At 46.2% G+C, this 16,921-nt stretch overlaps 1 protein-coding gene and 1 long non-coding RNA gene across 4 annotated transcripts; one reads left to right on the forward strand and one right to left on the reverse strand.

Moving 5' to 3' along the window:
* The first annotated feature begins 766 nt into the window (after positions 1 to 766).
* Positions 767 to 15,321, forward strand: LOC111928611 (G protein-coupled receptor 83-like). 3 transcript variants are annotated; one of them, XM_086851066.1, is made up of 5 exons: positions 767 to 900; positions 7,972 to 8,224; positions 9,852 to 9,977; positions 11,563 to 11,696; positions 12,202 to 15,321. In XM_086851066.1, exons 1-5 carry the CDS (start codon positions 893 to 895, stop codon positions 12,824 to 12,826), a joined length of 1,146 nt encoding a protein of 381 aa, XP_086707192.1. In that variant the 5' UTR covers positions 767 to 892; the 3' UTR covers positions 12,827 to 15,321. The 3 variants fall into 3 exon arrangements, with proteins under 3 accessions (XP_086707192.1, XP_086707191.1, XP_023781747.2); XM_086851065.1 differs by lacking the exon at positions 767 to 900 and adding an exon at positions 1,026 to 1,231; XM_023925979.2 differs by lacking the exon at positions 767 to 900 and having other exon boundaries at positions 5,753 to 8,224.
* Positions 5,096 to 5,524, reverse strand: LOC147650577 (uncharacterized). Its single transcript, XR_015276532.1, has 2 exons — positions 5,443 to 5,524; positions 5,096 to 5,206 (listed from the first exon to the last, which is right to left on the reverse strand). It is a non-coding gene; the product is annotated as an uncharacterized LOC147650577 (long non-coding RNA).
* Positions 15,322 to 16,921: the final 1,600 nt, after the last annotated feature.

Consider the following 16,921-nt stretch of genomic DNA (forward strand, 5'->3'; position numbering starts at 1 on the left):
AGTCTTCGAAGGAAAATTGTTATGATGATGACTGCAGCCCTGGTGGCATTGTTCCTCCTTGAGATTCACCAGTATTAATGACATTACCTTAAAAAATGTGTTCTGGAAGCAGGTGAGATCTCGTCAGGCTGCTTCATCAAGCAAAGCCTTTAGGGTGATTTGACTCAGACACTTTTTTCTTTCCCTAGCACATACTTCCCTGCACCAAGGAGCTTCCATTATTCTCAGTGATTCAGTCCTTTGGAATGGCTTTATCTGACGTTCAGAACATTTTTTTCCTTTTTTGTTACTTCCAGGACAGTGAATGGTTCAGCACTTGCCAATGGGTCTGGCTGAGCTGTGTTCCTTCTGCTTAACAGGGAACACATGAAGATGTTCTTGTCTCTTGCTTATTTTAGCTGGGTGAAGTTGACTTTTTTTTTCCCCACACTCTCTCTTGTCACTCATGTTGCAGAGAAATAAAGAAGAACAAAGGCTGTCTCATTACACTTGCACTGCCAAGTAACTGTTTTGGAATGTGTTTGTGTTTCTGGAATGTAGAATGTTGTGTGCTGGGGAGAAAACAAGACCAAATAATTTCTACTCTGCTGATCATTGGCAATTTACAGTATGGACAAGAACTTTAAAATACAGTAACTTTGAGTTAAAAAAGTTTCAGGAAAGGTTTTAAAGGAGAAAGCGATTTACTGGGGAAATTTTGAGACTGATGGGGTGCTGGTGTTGGGACTGCAGAGGTGCCTGGTGCTGACCTGAGGATCAGCAGAGCAGTGCTGGGGTTGATGCTGGGGGCAGCAGCAGGGAGGACAGGTGCTAGCCATGTGCTCAGGCTGGGCTGCAGGAGGGCTCAGTGCACCCCATTCCTTGGAAGTATCCTGATGGCCACAGCTCCCAGATGTCCAGGTGGTGAGTGGGGAGTTCAGGCTGTGGTGTCCCAAGCCCCCCTGGCTGCCCTGGGCAGGTGGTGGGAAGAGAGCAGGGTTTGACCTGACTGTTCACTCTTCTGTCTTGAAAATACTTCTACACAGTAATTTTTATAAACACACCCTGTTATCTCCCATACCTTTGCCAAGTCACCTCATCAAATTCCTGGTGGTACTTTGAAAAAAATGCAATCCCCCATGAAGGGACCTGTGCCAGGGCAGGGGATAATGCCACAGCCCTGTATCCTAGTGCCAGCATCAGACCTCTACAGCAGGAGACACACTGAGACCAGAAGCCTGAGACTGAAAAGGTAGAAGGATATTTCCAAAGGATTTTGTAATTTTTCTAATATCTCTTTACCTTTAGCTCAAATAACCATCTCTTCCTGGACACACATTCAGCTTTCTTCTCAGCTTTCTTTCAAATCCAAGTGTCACATGCAGTCCCTCCAGACCAAGCTGCTGCCACCTGCACTGTGCTGGAGCAGCAGCTCCAGGGCAGCCTACTCATTTCGGAATGGAGCTGCCTGGTGGGGGCTATGGAACCACCTGGTGCCACAGAGGGAGCTTGGGACTGTCCCCAGCTTCTGCTCTCAGCTGTGAAGAACTGCTCTGAGATCACCTCCTGCTACATTACCCAAAGCCAAACCCAAGGAGCAGCAGTTTGGGCTCTGATTTTTGCTCTTCCAAAGGCTCTCTGTTTCCCTGAACTGACTGCTGATACCACCCACCTGGCTTTCCCCAGTTTGAAGAGAAGAAAGGCTGGGATGTTATGGAGAGAGGGTAGCAGCTGTGTAATTTTACATAACAGCACAATTTTGGGAGGTTTCAGCTGATTGTACCATAATAATGTCTGGTTTTGTGCTCCTGATGAGCTGCAGTTGGTCTGTGCTCAGAAATGGGTCAGCGAGAGGAATGAGCTGGTAGGGCCATCACCCTTCCATCAGGACAGCAGTGAAGCTGTGCATTTTCCTTTAAGCTCTGCAGTTGGTTTCCATCTCTGTGAAGAAGTGCTGAGGGCTGGTAGGGTTTAGCTGAAAAATGTTCAAAACCCCCTTAATACCAGCTGTGCCCCTGCTGCACACATCCTGCCAAGCTTTCCTCCAGCTACAGCCCTTGTTTGGAACTCACTTCTGAGCACTGACATCACTCTTGCAGCTTGCCAAGGAGCCTTTTGGAGCCCAGAGAGTCAGGAGGGCTCTCAGGAGGGGCGTCCATGTGTCGGTGTGCTAGAGAGAGGCTTGCCTTTGGGGTGTGTGGTGCCTCTGTCCCTGAAATTTTGGATGTTGGAAAGAGATGTGGGCATTCACAGATCATCCGGCGTCTAAAGGAAAAAGTAAATGTAAATTTTTCTTTTTTCTCTTGCAAGCCAGGAATTGTAGTGAGTGCAGCTGGGGCTGTAAGGAGAGAAAACAAAGCAGTGGCTAATTCTGCTTTCCCTGGAGCAGTCAGATAAAGGGTAGTTGAAAAGAGAGAAGGGAATGAATGCAAGAAATGTTTTTCATACTACGAATGCAAACTAACCCAAGCTGGAATCTTCATCAGTATTTCCAAAACTTAGCCCCTGAAATATTTGAAGAAATTAAAAAGAAAAAACAAAATCCAGTAATGAGTAAGAGGCACTGAAAAAGGCTGTGAATGCTTTAAGGGCAAAAGAATCCCAGTGGGAGATGCCCAGACTGGCAGGGATGTGAAGGGCACTGTGGGGTAGATGAGTGCTGGCAGGTGAGGGTGAGGAGTGATCTCTTGGCTGAGATGCTTCCAGACCTCCCCACACCTGAGATGAGGCCATTTTCTGCTTCTCACAGTCTGTCATCACCACTGTTCTACCACCACTCTCCTCCCTGAGGGACCCCTGTGCAGGGCCACGTCCCCTGAAGGCATTTGCTTCCTCAGCTCTGTATCAAGACCCCAAACTCAGCAGCTGAACTCTGGGTTGAGAGACTAAAGTTGGAAATTTTGTTATTTTAAAGAAGTATTTGCTTCTGAAGTATAACAAGATATTTTAATTAATTTTTTAATTGAATGGGGTAAAATGGATGGTCAATAGCTAAAACTTCAGATTGTTGGGGATGACATTTATGTCCCGACTTTCATACAGATCTTCAGTGAAAAAACAGCATTTTCAGAATACAACCTGCAGAACACCACCCATTCTTCAGTCATTCTCTGAAAAATAAATCTGCTGTTCATGGGTGGGTTTTGGAACTGTGTGTTCAGGGCTCATGGCATCCCTGTCTTCAGAAATGCTTCTTTTCAAATCATATTTTATCTTCTGCATCACTTATTCAAGGACCCTGGCTCTTGATTCCTGTCTGAACATTTGTAGCTGCTAGTAAAGTCAGACTGGGGATTTTTTTTGTAGTTTTTTGAAACTTCAAAGTAATTTTTAGTCTACTCCATCCTTTCAGAGGAGTACCCTTCAAACAAAGAAAAAAGGGCTTGACAGAGGCTTCCAGAGCAACTCGCCTTCCTTTGCCAATGTCACCTGGCTCTGGAAAAACCCATCTGGCTTTTTCTCCTGGTATTGAAACCTCTAGAAAGTGAAAAACTCCCGTCATTGCTGGAACCTGGCAGTGCTCATTCCATCTCCTGAGGGACATGAGTGAGAGTTGCCATGCCAACTCCCTGTATGTCCTGTCTCCTCTGTATCTGCTGAGCCTTCTTCGCCAAGAGCAAATCTTCTGGATTAGTGCATGTCAAATCCCATGTCCTGAGCCAATTGAGACTCCCTTGGCCTTAATTTACAGCCATTTGGCAGTCATAGGGAATAACCTGAAATTTTAGAATATAACTTTGTCCTTTCAGCTGAGAACGACATGCCTCTACCCTCCTCAAGTGCTTTGCTGTGTGTGCTACAGCTGGTCCCTGCTGTGTCTCTGGCACATGGAATTAGAAATAATTGCAGGTACAGTAGAGAAGTCACGGTAAACTTGTCTGGTACATTGTATCGAGCTTCATAAAGGCAATGGCCTGGAGCTGACTCTTCCTCAGGCTCTGGGGAGTTCTTGCTCGCCAGGTGAGGGACAATCAGCTCACCCAGGCTGCTCTCTAGGAAAGGACATGGTCCATTACAGCACAGCAGCTGGATCCAAGGCCAGGCAGCTCCTCCCCAATGTTCCAGTTCACTGTGAAGAATTTAGATGTCAGGCTTCACTGCAGAAAGGCTGCTCTAGCGTATTTGAAGAAGTAATTTCCAGCTCCTAAGTCAAGCATCAGCACCCTGGTATCCCACACATGTCCTGCATTGTTTGTTCCTTCCGTCTGTCTGAAGCATGAGAATCCAATTACACTGCCTCCAAGAAAGCTCCGAGAATAAAAGCTCAAATACTCTTTCAAGGGGATGTAATTGAGTAACTGGCAGAGACAATTTGTGCCCAGAATTTTCCTTCAAATTTTCCCCCAGAAAGAGGGATTTTTCTCAGGGAAAAAACAAAAGCCATTGAGACTGGTAAATTTACCGTATTGAGAGTGGTGAATGTTATGATTTTGCCTAAAATTCTGCCCTCAGGAAGTGAAAATGTAAAAAAGCTTTGTAAAAGCTGGATTATAGCTGCAATGGCTCTCAAGAGGGAGATATATCAAGAGGGAGCATGCAGTGAATGATGTGAGTGGGATGGAGGAACACAGAGGTGACCCTCGTGTTGCTGTGGGCTGAGAGGATTTTTCCCTCTCCAGGAGCCAAACCTTGGCTCTCTTGCACAGAAAGGCATTGTGCATAGTGTGGTTCTGAATGGTTAGCACCTGTCTGAATTACAGAACTGCTTTATTTGATGTATTACTGGGGTATTCACTCTGTTATTACTGAATGTGGTTTATTTATTAAGTCTTATGATTAAGTCCATGAAATATCCTGGAAAATGCCTGTGCCTGTTCATCCCATGTTTTCTGAGTCACAAAAGCAGGACTAGTCATTGCAAATGAAGAGGAGTGCAGTGTCCTAAGTGCACTAAAGCAAATATGAAAAAAGTCAGAGCTGAGATTCATGATTTATGAGTATTGTCCAGACTCACTTCTAACATACATTTTGAGTGAAATAAAACCTCAGGGGCTGGTATATAGTTATTCTTGTTTCTGTTATTTAACAAACTTGTATTTAACATAGAAGAGGATAAACTATGAAATTCTCTAGGGCAGAGAAATCTTACAAGAAGCTGCATGGTGCAACAGACACATTGAATTCAATTTTCCTTGTTTGGACTTGACAATTTCAGCTGTTGAATTTTCTCCCTTTGGACGAGGCTCGGGCACTAAAACTTCCTGTCTGCTTCCAACTGCTTTCAGGTCTGAATGGCAGAGCAGAGACACTTTATTTTTCAATCCAGAAATCTCATTATTGCACCAGCAGGCCTTGGTTTAGGCTTTGCCAGGATCCATGTGCTCCCTGCTTCGTGTGGCACAGCTCCCAGCTGGTAGGAGAGGGGATTCTCTCAGAGGCTGGACGCTTTCTTGGTGGGTGCTCGGGACATCAACTCTGTGCAGACCCAAAGCAGAGTAGCACTTGGTCTCCAGTAGCTCTCACCTCCTTTGCTGATTATGTGGGAAGCCTGCACTCAGCATCAGGAATGGAGCTCGGGGAAGGATGGATGGACAAGACCAAGAAGCCAAAAAATGCACAGTTGGAGCATGATGGGAATATCTGCATTAGGAAAAATTTTAACACAGTGGTCTCGAGTTTGCAGGATTTCTTGTCTGCCCTCTTGTGAAGTCTTTACATACCTCATAAATATGAAATATAACAATCTGCAGGGACCTGTGGGGACAATTTTATTCAGTTTTTGAGCTCAATACTCCAGTCATGAAAGTATTTTCTGTACACCTTCATAGGAGCAGACAGGGCCAAGTATTTGAATGCATGTACCCACTGAGCTTACAGTAACAGCCTGGGGAGAAAATCTCCATTGCTATTATGATCTGCCTCATCATTAAATTCTGTCCAGTAATGGAGATGAATCATGTCTTTAGAGCTCATTTCCTTAATATTAGCTTAAATTCAGTTGCAAGTGCAAGCAGCCTCGACCCTGAATGCTTTTACATGCTGTATAATGAGCATGACTGCTGAATTCTCTCACTTCTCTCTGTCAGGAAGGAAAAAGTCCCTGAAGTACAGGAAAGATTCCATGAACCCACCAAGCTCAGGGACTTGTTCCAAACAGCCCCCTTGGCCTCCATGAGCAGAGGTGATGAACCATGGCAATGACCTGTGAAAATGCTTGAAATGTGGTGTTTTAACATTCCCAAGGATCTGAATTTTTATAGCATAGCTCTGATTTCTCTGGCCCTCATCAGCATTGATCTGTTGATGAGATTATGTTAGATCACAGTAGATCTGTTCAGAAGGAGGATATGAATCTCAAATGACATTTCAGCGATCTGACATTTCCTTTCAAAAGAGCACTAGCAAGGTAAATGCTAAATAATCTCACAAAAAAGAAAATTTCCAAAAAAATTGTGTCTCAAATAGTGTCAACATGTGAAAGCCAAAAATCTTGTACAGAAACAAAGGGTGACACAGCTCACCTGGATGAGTTGGCAAAAGTACATTTCTGCCTTGCTTTGACTTTCTGACTGAGAGGAGCCAGCACCAACGCATTATGAATCCCAAAACCTGCTTTGAGCAGCTCATAATGTTTACAAGTGAATAATAACTGCAGCAAACCAGCATGTGATTGCTGAAGTGTTTGTACCTGCAATAGAATAAATCTGTTCTGCAGGAATATGGGATGAGAGTCACCCACCTCTGGTGCCCAGGACACCTCACTGCTGTTGGCTTCCTGCATGCCAGTGCTGGTCTGCCCCCTCACCCTCCTGGTGCACTGCAGGGAAATGGCAGGGAACAGGGCAAAGGAGCCCAGGGATGGAGCCCTGTGTGCTCCTGCAGCCTTTGCCAGGCTGCTGCAGAGATGCCAGCAGATGCCTGAACACCCCAGGGCTGAGTGCACACCCCAGCCCAGCCAGGATGTGGAGTACAGCCGGCCATCCTGGGTGCCCCCTGTGCATGCTGGGCTGCTGCTCTCATTGTCAGATTGCACTTCACTCTATCCTCTGCACCACATGTGAGCAGGAAGGGGCTGGGACCAAGCACAAGGCCCTCAGATGTTCTCTGCTAAAACTCTGGGATGAAGAGAACAAGAGATGCCACAAAGCAGTGAAGATGTTTCACCCCCATGCAGCTGCTGTGCTGCGTGTCCAGAGAAGAGCAGAGCAGACAGAGGAGATCATAGCACATCACCCTTCATCTGTGTTTTGCTGCTCTCTGGATCTGCACGTCAGGCTGTGCTGTTGCCGACGTGTGGGTTGTGATACACCTCAGGAAAAACTGGGAAGAGATCTGCCATTGGCTCCTTCCTGTGCAGTGTGTCATCTGGCAGCTGTGTATATCACAGGGAACACAGGGACCACTCTGCTGCTGAGCAAAGCTGCTTCACTGAGTAGCCAGAGATACTTGGAGGGGGAAAAGCAAAGTGAAAGGCTGCCCTTGCTTTTTTGTTTCTGCCAAGCTCCGAAAACTCTTGGGAAACAGAAACCTGATGGATTAAGGACTGTGTGGAGAACCAGTAAAGCAGATTTCCAAGGATAAGTTGCAGATCAAAGAAGAACAGTCCCCAAAAAGGAAATATTCACTAAGATTTCTTCCTTGGTGCAGAGAGAAAGTATTTGGGGATCTCTGATATTTCAGCCTCTGAATCAACTTCTCTGTGGGGGACATATGGAACTTAACAAGGATCCTCTGAGGTGAAGCTGATGTGTGCCCAGCACAGGCAGAAGGACCCATTTATTAGCTCTTTTCTCTAGTTTGCAGCCATGGGGCAGATTTTTAAAATGCAAGTGTGTGTGTTCCCTCCTACAACCACTGTCTTTAGCAACTGAGCTGGCAGAAGGCGCTGATGAGCGTGTGGCCGGACCAGGGCTCCGCTGCCCCAGCCATGAGACAGCACACCTGGTTCCCCCTGCAGTACATGCCCAAGCCCTTCTGGAGAGCGGAGAACCACAACGTGACCAACTTCTTCTCTGCACTGTACGGCTTCCCTAACCAGTCCTTCTTCCACAGTGACTTGAACCTGGAGGACCTGGGAGACTTTGATAGCGGAGCCAAGTATGAGGGCGAGTCCCAGAGCCGGACAGTGAAGGCGCTGCTGATTGTCGCCTACTCTGTGATCATCTGCATCTCTCTCTTTGGCAACATCCTGGTGTGCCACGTGGTCATCAAGAACAAGAGGATGCACTCTGCCACCAACCTTTTCATCGTAAATCTGGCCATTGCTGACGTGATGATCACCACCCTGAACACCCCCTTCACACTGGTGAGCCCTGTCCTGCCGTGCCTGCTGGTGTCTGTGTGTGCTGTCAGCTGTGTGCACTAGGATGGAATGGGCTGGGGTCAGGCTGGTATCCAGAGTTAACTTTTGCCCCCCTTCCCCTTTTGCCTTCTTCAGAGGGTGCAGTCATGGCCCCCATCCCAAACACCCCCTGAGCAAGCGGAGCTGGGGGCTCATGCCCTCACCTTGCAGTCCATTGCAGCGGTCACTCTGCTGCAGCTTTCCATCTCTCCGGGCAAGGTGCAGACCTGGGAGCCCTTTCTGCCTGTAGATGGGGAAGGAAGTGGGGACAAGTTTGACATGAGAAAATACAGCTAAGGGCTGGTTTCCTATGGAAACAACATGAACCAGGTCAGTCCCTGTGCAACATCTCAGGGAAGTGCTCAGGCTGCACTGAACAGTGTCAGTGGCATGTCCCTCCCTCAGCCTCTACAGACGGTGCTTCCTGGGACTAACAGTCCTTTCTCATTTTCAGTGACTAAAATATATATATTATACAAAAGAACATTAAATGTATGAGGTGGGAAAAATTAAAGATCAATCTCTTGCCCTACTGTCACAGATTATAAATGCCATATAAACAGGACTCTGCTCCTGGATTTGACCTAGCATTCCTGTTCAAAATCCTCCTGCTTCATCCCTGCCCAGAGTGCTCTTCTGCCTTCCAAAAGCAGGTCTTGAATTAGCTATTTGAATTCACCCTCTCCTAAACTGATGCTGTTTCTTTGGTGGGACTTCCTTGCCTTGCTCTCTCTGGTGGGATTTGCATCCATAATTTGTTCAGGGAGAGCCTGGTGCCCTCTTGTGTGTTCGCACACCAACAGCCACACACAAGGCACGTGTAATTAAATTTCTATCTGCTCTCTTGGGAACAAGCTTTACACCAGCTCCAGAGATCCAACACACTGCTCCAGTTCAGTGAAAGCGCTGCAAGAGTCGCCCCTACAGGGAAATTAATTAGATTAATTGAAAACAGATTAGCTAGTCTTGACTAATTTTCTGTGGACAGATGCTTTGTAGTAAATTTACTTTACTTCAAATTAGCTTCATCTGCAGGAAAATGAGTGACATTAATTTGTACTTAATATTACACAGTCAGGAATAATAAGTGAATGAGGCAATTTGGCACATTCTTCTCTGCAGAGAAGCCATCATCAGTTACACCTCTCTGGGAACAGGTGATGGATTCCACAGATTTCTCTCACTAAGTTTGGAGACAATGCAGCTTTCAGCACCCACATGTCCAAAGCAATAATGTTTTCTGGGAGGCACCTGGTGTCCCCTGCAGAGCCACGTTGAGGAGCAGAGCTAAGATTTCTTTATGTATTCCAGAAGGGCCATGGTAAATGTACAAATGTACACAACATACACAAAGCACTGCTCAAGCCATTGGTTTGCACAGTGCAGTAAATCCCACCTCAGTTTGAGACCTCTCTTGGTCTGAGAAACAGTGACCTCCACAGTCACTGTTTCTCAAGGAAGAACTGAGGATAAAACACCTCCAAAGCCTCAGAAAGCTGTATTAAAGCATTTGTTCCATACTGTGCACCTTTTGCCAATTTGCTACTCTTCAGGTACTGCTCCTCTTAATCTGATGTTGTCTGTTCTTCAGGTGAGGTTTGTGAGCAGCACCTGGGTTTTTGGAAAGCTGATGTGTCACATCAGCCGGTTTGTTCAGTACTGCTCTGTCCACGTGTCTGTGCTGACCCTTGCTGCCATTGCACTGGACCGGCACCAGGTATGTTGAAGACACCACCCCTATGTTTGCTAGAAAATAATGTGCTAAATACATATTTTTTTCCTCCTCAAATCCCAGTACCTGGAGCCTGCACTGTCTAGAGACTCAGGGAACAGAGGGGATAACTCCAGCTTTCATGGCAGTGACAAAACACACGTTTTTTAGTGAGGGTGATGAAATACTGCAACAAGCTGTCCAGAGAGGATGTGGTTAGTGGGAGTCTCTGTCCTTGGAGATACTGAAAACCTCAGGAGATCAGTGCCAGAGAGCCTGGTCCAACCCTGCTCTGCCTGGGCCATTGGCCCTGCCCTCCTCAGCCCTGTCTCAGAGCACAGCTCTGCCAGTAGGGTGAGGATTAGTGCTGAATTCAAACATCAGCCAGCCCACACATTCTCTCCACAATTTATGAGAGTCTGTTTGTTCTGACATTTGCCCCTGTCCTTGCCTAAGGCTGGAAACAGTAAGAACTATGTTAACTCTTCCAGTTCAAGGTAAGAAATTCCCTCCTTCTCCTCCAGCCCTGATACTTACCAACTTGGAAAACCTTTCAGGTCAAGCAATGAGTACAGACTGAAGTTTCTTTAAGAGAGTTTATAATTTGTTCTTTAGCTGATGAGTGCTGAGTGGCCAGATCCAGCAAAGTGAGCTCTCAGGCAGACTGAATTTCTTGCAGTGCTGGAGTCACTGAAACAGTTGCTACGGAAAAGCAACTTCACATGATAAATGCCGTGGCTGGATGAAATTGAGAACAAGAACTGGCTCCATCTGGTGTCAGAGAATCACAGGGACTGCTGGAGCATAGATCAGCCACTTCTGTTCTTTTTACCACGAAGGGTTTTACAGTCTGCCCACTTCATGTACAATATATTACAGTTCCTGAAATCAAAGCACTTTGACAGTGATGCATTTTCATCAGTAGATTCTGGGTTGATTGCAAAGCACGGCTAGATATCAAGAAGTGTTTGTTTAATTAAGGCCAAACAATGCATGCCTTTAAATTGAGTGGAGTGGGTTTCTCAGAGCTGGAATGAACTAGTATGGCCCCAGGAGATAAAGACAAGTGAGGGTCTGTCCCAGACAAAAGAGAAACCACCATTTGCCTCTAAAAATATTGCTAATCTTGAGAAGTACCGCGGCAGACAGATACTCCGGGGGAGTTGACTTGATTAAGTAGGTATTTACAATGGGACTAGAAAAAACATGCATAAAATATCAAAGACTTCATCAGCCAAGTGATCATCTGGATGAGACAATAGGTCTATTTTTAATTACTGTTTCATTGCCTAGGGTAACCATCCACAGTGTGTACAGCTCAACAGAGATCTCACCACTGTGGTCTCTGAAGTCTTGCTGATGTGTCACACAGAGTGTGTTTCTCTGCTCAGGCTCTAGGCCAGCAGAAACACCCAATATGTGCACAACCCCGTGCATTTCCCAGCCCTTGTGCTCCCTGAAGTCCTGTAAAGCAAGTCTCTGCCTTTTAACGCTGAAGGCATGTGGAGCTGCTGCTGCATGTCCCGTGCAACATGGGGCTCAAAGAGTGACCAAGACGCTGAAAGTCCTCAGGAGTCGTTGTTCTCTGCAGGTGATCATGCACCCTCTCAAGCCACGCATGTCCATGGTGAAAGGAGGGATTTGCATCATCATCATCTGGGTTATGGCCAGCTGCTTCTCACTGCCTCACGCCATTTATCAGACTCTGACAAGGTTTTACATTGGGTAAGACATTTACATATTTTTTGTTGTATGATATTTGCAAAGCCCCAGAGAAGCCAAGGCCACACCCTTCCATCCATGTTATTAGAGCAGAAAGGGTGGTGAAACAGAGAAGTTTTTGTTCCCTTCACATGGGTGCTGTGTCTGTCACACAGAGACAATGCCAATCAATGGAATTATTTCCAGGCTGGTTCATTAGTTGTTTTGGGCTCAGAGGTTCAACCATGTCATTTGGGGCAGGCACAGGGGAGAGGGAGTCCTCGTCAGCAGAGGACACAGATGTCAATATGGGTGATTTCTTTATTTTCCTGGGGATGTGTTTAAGATAACCTTCATTGGAGCCAAAAGTCAAACCTAGAGTAAAATTTTCCATTCAGAGTGGCACCTGCCCATGATACCAAATGAGTTCAGCTACCTGTACTGAAACTTGCCTGAATGTCTGAGGTGTTTGTCCTCAGTTGTGTGCAGCTGGCAGTGGAACTGAGAGCTCTTTCTCTTTGATCTTCAGAAACAGAACCATCCGAATGGTCTGCCTCCCCAGCTTCCCTCCTCCTGCTGATCTTTTCTGGAAGTATTTGGACCTGACTACATTTGTTCTCTTGTATGTTCTGCCCTTGCTTGTGATCTCCATCACATACACCATAGTGGCCAAAAAGCTCTGGCTGAGGAATGCCATTGGGGACCTCACCATGGAGCAATACTATGCCCATCAGCGGAAGAAGAAGATGACGCTGAAGATGCTGATGGTGGTGGTGGTTGTGTTTGCTGTGTGCTGGTTTCCCCTGAACTGCTACGTGGTGCTGATCTCCTGCAGGGCCATCCACAGCAGCAACGCTCTGTACTTCGCTTTCCACTGGTTTGCCATGAGCAGCACCTGCTACAACCCCTTCATCTACTGCTGGCTGAACGAGAGCTTCCGCACGGAGCTCCGCTCCCTGCTGTGCGTGTGCCAGCGCAGGAACACGGCTCAGGGCCACGCTCTGCAGCCCATCTCCCCACTGTTCCGGCATGCCAAGGCTGAGAACTGCCCGCGCAAAAGAAGCAGCACGTGCCAGAAGGCACAGGCACCCTCCCAGAGGAACTCTGCAAGGACAGACATATCCAGCGTGCAGCCGATTGTGGCAGAAAGCTGAAGCCTTCATCTGACAGATGGGAAGCATCACACAGGGATTGCAAAATCATGGGGAAAACGGGTTTGGAAAAGCCTCTGGAAACCACCAAGTCAACCTTCTGCCCACAGCATGCAAACTTTTGCCTTTGACTGGGTCATTCAGGACCTTGTTCTCTCAGGTATCAAAATTCTCTATGGATGAATTGCCCACTTGTGGGCTCCAGAATGAGGGGTTTTAAGTGATTTTTTTCATTGGAACAGTCAGCAAAAATGAAAAGAATTATTTAACAGCACATGAAGCCTTTCATCATCTAAGCACACATGGGGAAGCTACGCTGGTTATGCACACACCAGCTGCCCACTGTGGCTTGATGTAAAGCTGTTAGGGCTTTAACTTTGTGAATTGAGATTTCTTTGGCATAAAATCTAAATTATTTTCACTTTCAATAATATTATTTTTTACCAGTCCTCAAGAACTGTGTTCTTTGTGGCTTCCCTGCCAGCCTGGAAGTCCTTCCCCACTGGGTCAGCCTGTCTCCCTGTCCTGTAGTTGTCCTGTGGGCAGTAGCAACCTTTCAACAGCTATGGAACTGGGGGTTCTGCCTTTGTCTGAGATGGAACCAGCATTGTGTTGGTTCCATCACAATGGAACAAACCAGTCATGCAGGTTTTCAACCCAAAAGGCAGGAGATGGAAGAAGTTTAACCTGTAACATGTAAACAGTCATGTATTCCCTGCTCAGTTAAACTGAACACCTGACAATGTGCCACAGCAGCTACATTGCTGGTGGCAGGCTGCACCAGCAGTGCTGCTCCTGGTCCAAACGGTGCCTCTGGAATTCAAGAGATAGCTGGACTCCTGGGATGTGTGTGCCTGGCAGCTGGCACCAGCAGCTGCTGCTCTGGGGGCTCACAGCAGAGGCAGCTACCACATTTCAGAGCTTGGTTTGGGTCACTAGTGAGAGATACCCAGTGGGAGCACACGGCCAACTTCAGCCTATGGCTATGAAAATCCACCAAAGTTTTGTTTTCCTCTTTCTCAGAAAAGATAACCAGTTTCTTTATGCTCATTCTGAACCAGCTCAGCCTTTGTGATGATAAAGGGTTGAGCTTCAAAAGACAGTGAAAAGGAACTTAGCTTCGGTCTTCCTGTTCAAAATACTCTAAATTACACCTCTATAGCTGAGCATTTCCACCCAGACTGGCAGCCTGTCACAGCTGCAGACCTGTGTGAAAGGCTGCTTAAATCTGGAAATCAAGATGCTTTGATGAGTACAAAAATATGTGACCTGAGAATGTACTTGCACTTCAAAAAGAAATTGTGAGGGGGAAGAAAGAGTAAGAGCAACACTAATCTTACTTTTTCCTAAGTTATTGTGGGAAGAAGGAGGACAACAGCATTTGGGACATGGACAGGGGCAGGGGCCTGGCATGTCTTGGGACACTGCAAATCCCAGTGGCATTGACAGTACCAAGGCTTCAGGTCTGTGCCCCCATTTGAGGCACAGTGATCTCTTTTCCTTCACATCTGCAGGAAATACTCTGCAGAGGATATGCTATGGGGAGGAAATGGAATTAGAAACATCTCTTCCGAGAGCAAATACTCAAGGCTCAGGTATCAGCTCTGACCAGGTGAGCCTTCAATTTGGTTCCACTGGAGTGAAGTCTTCCCTGGAGCTGGCACCACAGAGGCAGTACCAAAACCTTTAATTCTGTGTTACAAGTAAATTACAGCATAAACCAGACATTACTCCTAAATTGGCTGTTTTACTGTCCGGAAAACTGGGAATCCATGACACTGAAAATGGCATTTCCCTACTAGTACTGTCTGGAGGTTTCTATAAACAAGATGTCTCTTCTTAAAAAAACAAACCAATCACAAATGCAAACAAACATTGTTACTGTAACTTAATAAAACTTATTCTCATTCAAATGCTCTTCTCTTTACATTGAAAAAATCGATGAGATTAAATAACGCCGTTTGCATGTATTTCCCAACTCACTCCCAGAGAACTGTCAAACTCCTTACTCTGGGCTAAATGAATCAGTCTGTTTTTGCCTCGCATCCTTCAGCATGCTGGCTCAGCATCCCTCAGCCTCGTGTGAACGGACGGATGGTGCAGACCAAGGTCAAACCCACAGGCTGCCCGTCTGACCATGGCAGCAGGCAGACATCCCTCACCTGGCAACCGCTCTCCAAGGGACAGTTTGCTCCCAGATGAAAAGCTGACATTGTTTCCTCATAGCACATCCCATGCTGATCCTTGCACAGCAGCGCTTTCCTCAGTAGGAGCCTGCAGTCTGGCAATGTTGAGCTGCCTTAACAAACATTGTTTCTTTGAGGTGATTGTTTTTGTAAAAGTCTGGCAAACGTCCTCCTGATTGCATACAACCTCTCACTGGATGCTCTTGCTTTAATATGGGCTCTGCTAAAATATCTGTGTGGCTGTAATTTAATAAGATTTGATCCACCAATGTTCTTTGGGGGCTAACAGTCAAATAAAATACTGGTTCAGTACCCTCTCTCTCCTCTGGGTTTTGTGTAACTTTGGAGTTATGAAAAGGAAATGATATTCCCTCTTACGAGAGGATTAGCAAGAAAGCATAGACTGCTTCATGACCAAAGCTTTTGTCTGCATGTGCTTTGACTTCTTTCAGCATGAAAAGCCCTTTGCACAAAGAAGTGCTGTGGTTACCCAGGTGGGGAGTCAGCCATGGATATGCCCTGACTGCAAATGCTGTTTCATTGTCATGTGTTTCCCTGCAGCTTGTGCAGTCAATGGCTGGTCCCAGCAGCACTTTTTGCCTGGTACCTCGGTCCAGGCAGGAGCATGGGATACTTAGAGGTCTCCTTGAATTTAATTGTTTTTCTCCAATAAACGCTTCCATGAAGGAAAGCACAGCCTGATCAATTCCTTGTGCATTTCTCCTGGTGCTCCTGCTGGCATGCACAGCCATGCCCTAGCTCCCTTCCTCTTGCTGGGGAACTTGTGCTGTCCCTCACCTGACTGCAAACAGGACAGGAACTGTGCACAGCAAGTTTGCTACAGCTCTGCCACACGTGAAAAATGGTCATCAAAGTCAGATTTGTTCAGGAGGGACTGTTCAGTAACAACATGTACACTACGACTGTGCCAGACCCAGGCTCATTGGGCAATGCTGCAAGTAGGGCAGCACGGGCTCAGGCAGGTGACTGGTCACCAAAGATGCTACAGCAACTTCCAGCTACACATCTACTGAAAAATAGCAATATGCCAAACACAGAGCTACATTAAAATTACCCTTTAGCATTCAAAGTGTTAAAATCAGGTGCCTTTACCAAAAGAGAATATTTTATTGCCCTCTCTGAAGAGTTGCTTCTTATCTCTCCTTTTGAAGAAACTTTCCAAGCAGAATAATGAACCTGCAGCTGTGAATCATTTAACCAGCCCTGATGAGCTTAGTGCAGCTCCACAGAGAGTTCGCAGGTTTTTTGAGTCACTTCTGAGTGATTAAAATGGAAGCTGTTAACTGGGTTCGCTTCAACATTGCCCAAAGCACTGTGGTACCCTCCAAATCCAGACCAAATGGCTTTAATTTGAAAAATGGGCAGATGTAGGAATAGGAATGTGTGAGTCAGAGGAATGGGAAAGACATCCCTCCATGGAGGGCTCCTCTTGCTTTGGATTTAACTGTGGTAAGAAGACACCCGAGGGTTTGCTCATAGGGTGCTCTGCTCCCCAACACACAGTGTTGAACACTCTAGAGGGGTCACCTGAAGTGATACTCAGTTTGGGATTGTTGCTATTGTCAAAGAGTCCAGTGCTCATATTACCCTGCCAGTGAAGTAATTATTAGCTAACTGAATAACTATTAAGCTGGTAAAACCAAGTTACTTGGTCTGACACTTTACTGTGGACTTTGGCCATTTTAAAAAATTTTGATCCCTGACTCAGGTACAGGAATTGCTTCTTCTTGATGATTTTTCCATACAAGAGAAGTGTTAACTCACACAGTGCTATTGTTTGCACAGAGACCAGTACCTCATGTAAAAAAGAATGGGCCTGGTTTCCTACATCAAAATGAGAAGCCACTCTTTTCTTCATAGAAGGACAAAACTCAGCTTTCTCAGCAGAAAA

This window comes from Cyanistes caeruleus, chromosome 14, assembly GCF_971803275.1.
Source record: "Cyanistes caeruleus chromosome 14, bCyaCae1.hap1.1, whole genome shotgun sequence".
Classification (NCBI taxonomy): Eukaryota; Metazoa; Chordata; class Aves; order Passeriformes; family Paridae; genus Cyanistes; species Cyanistes caeruleus.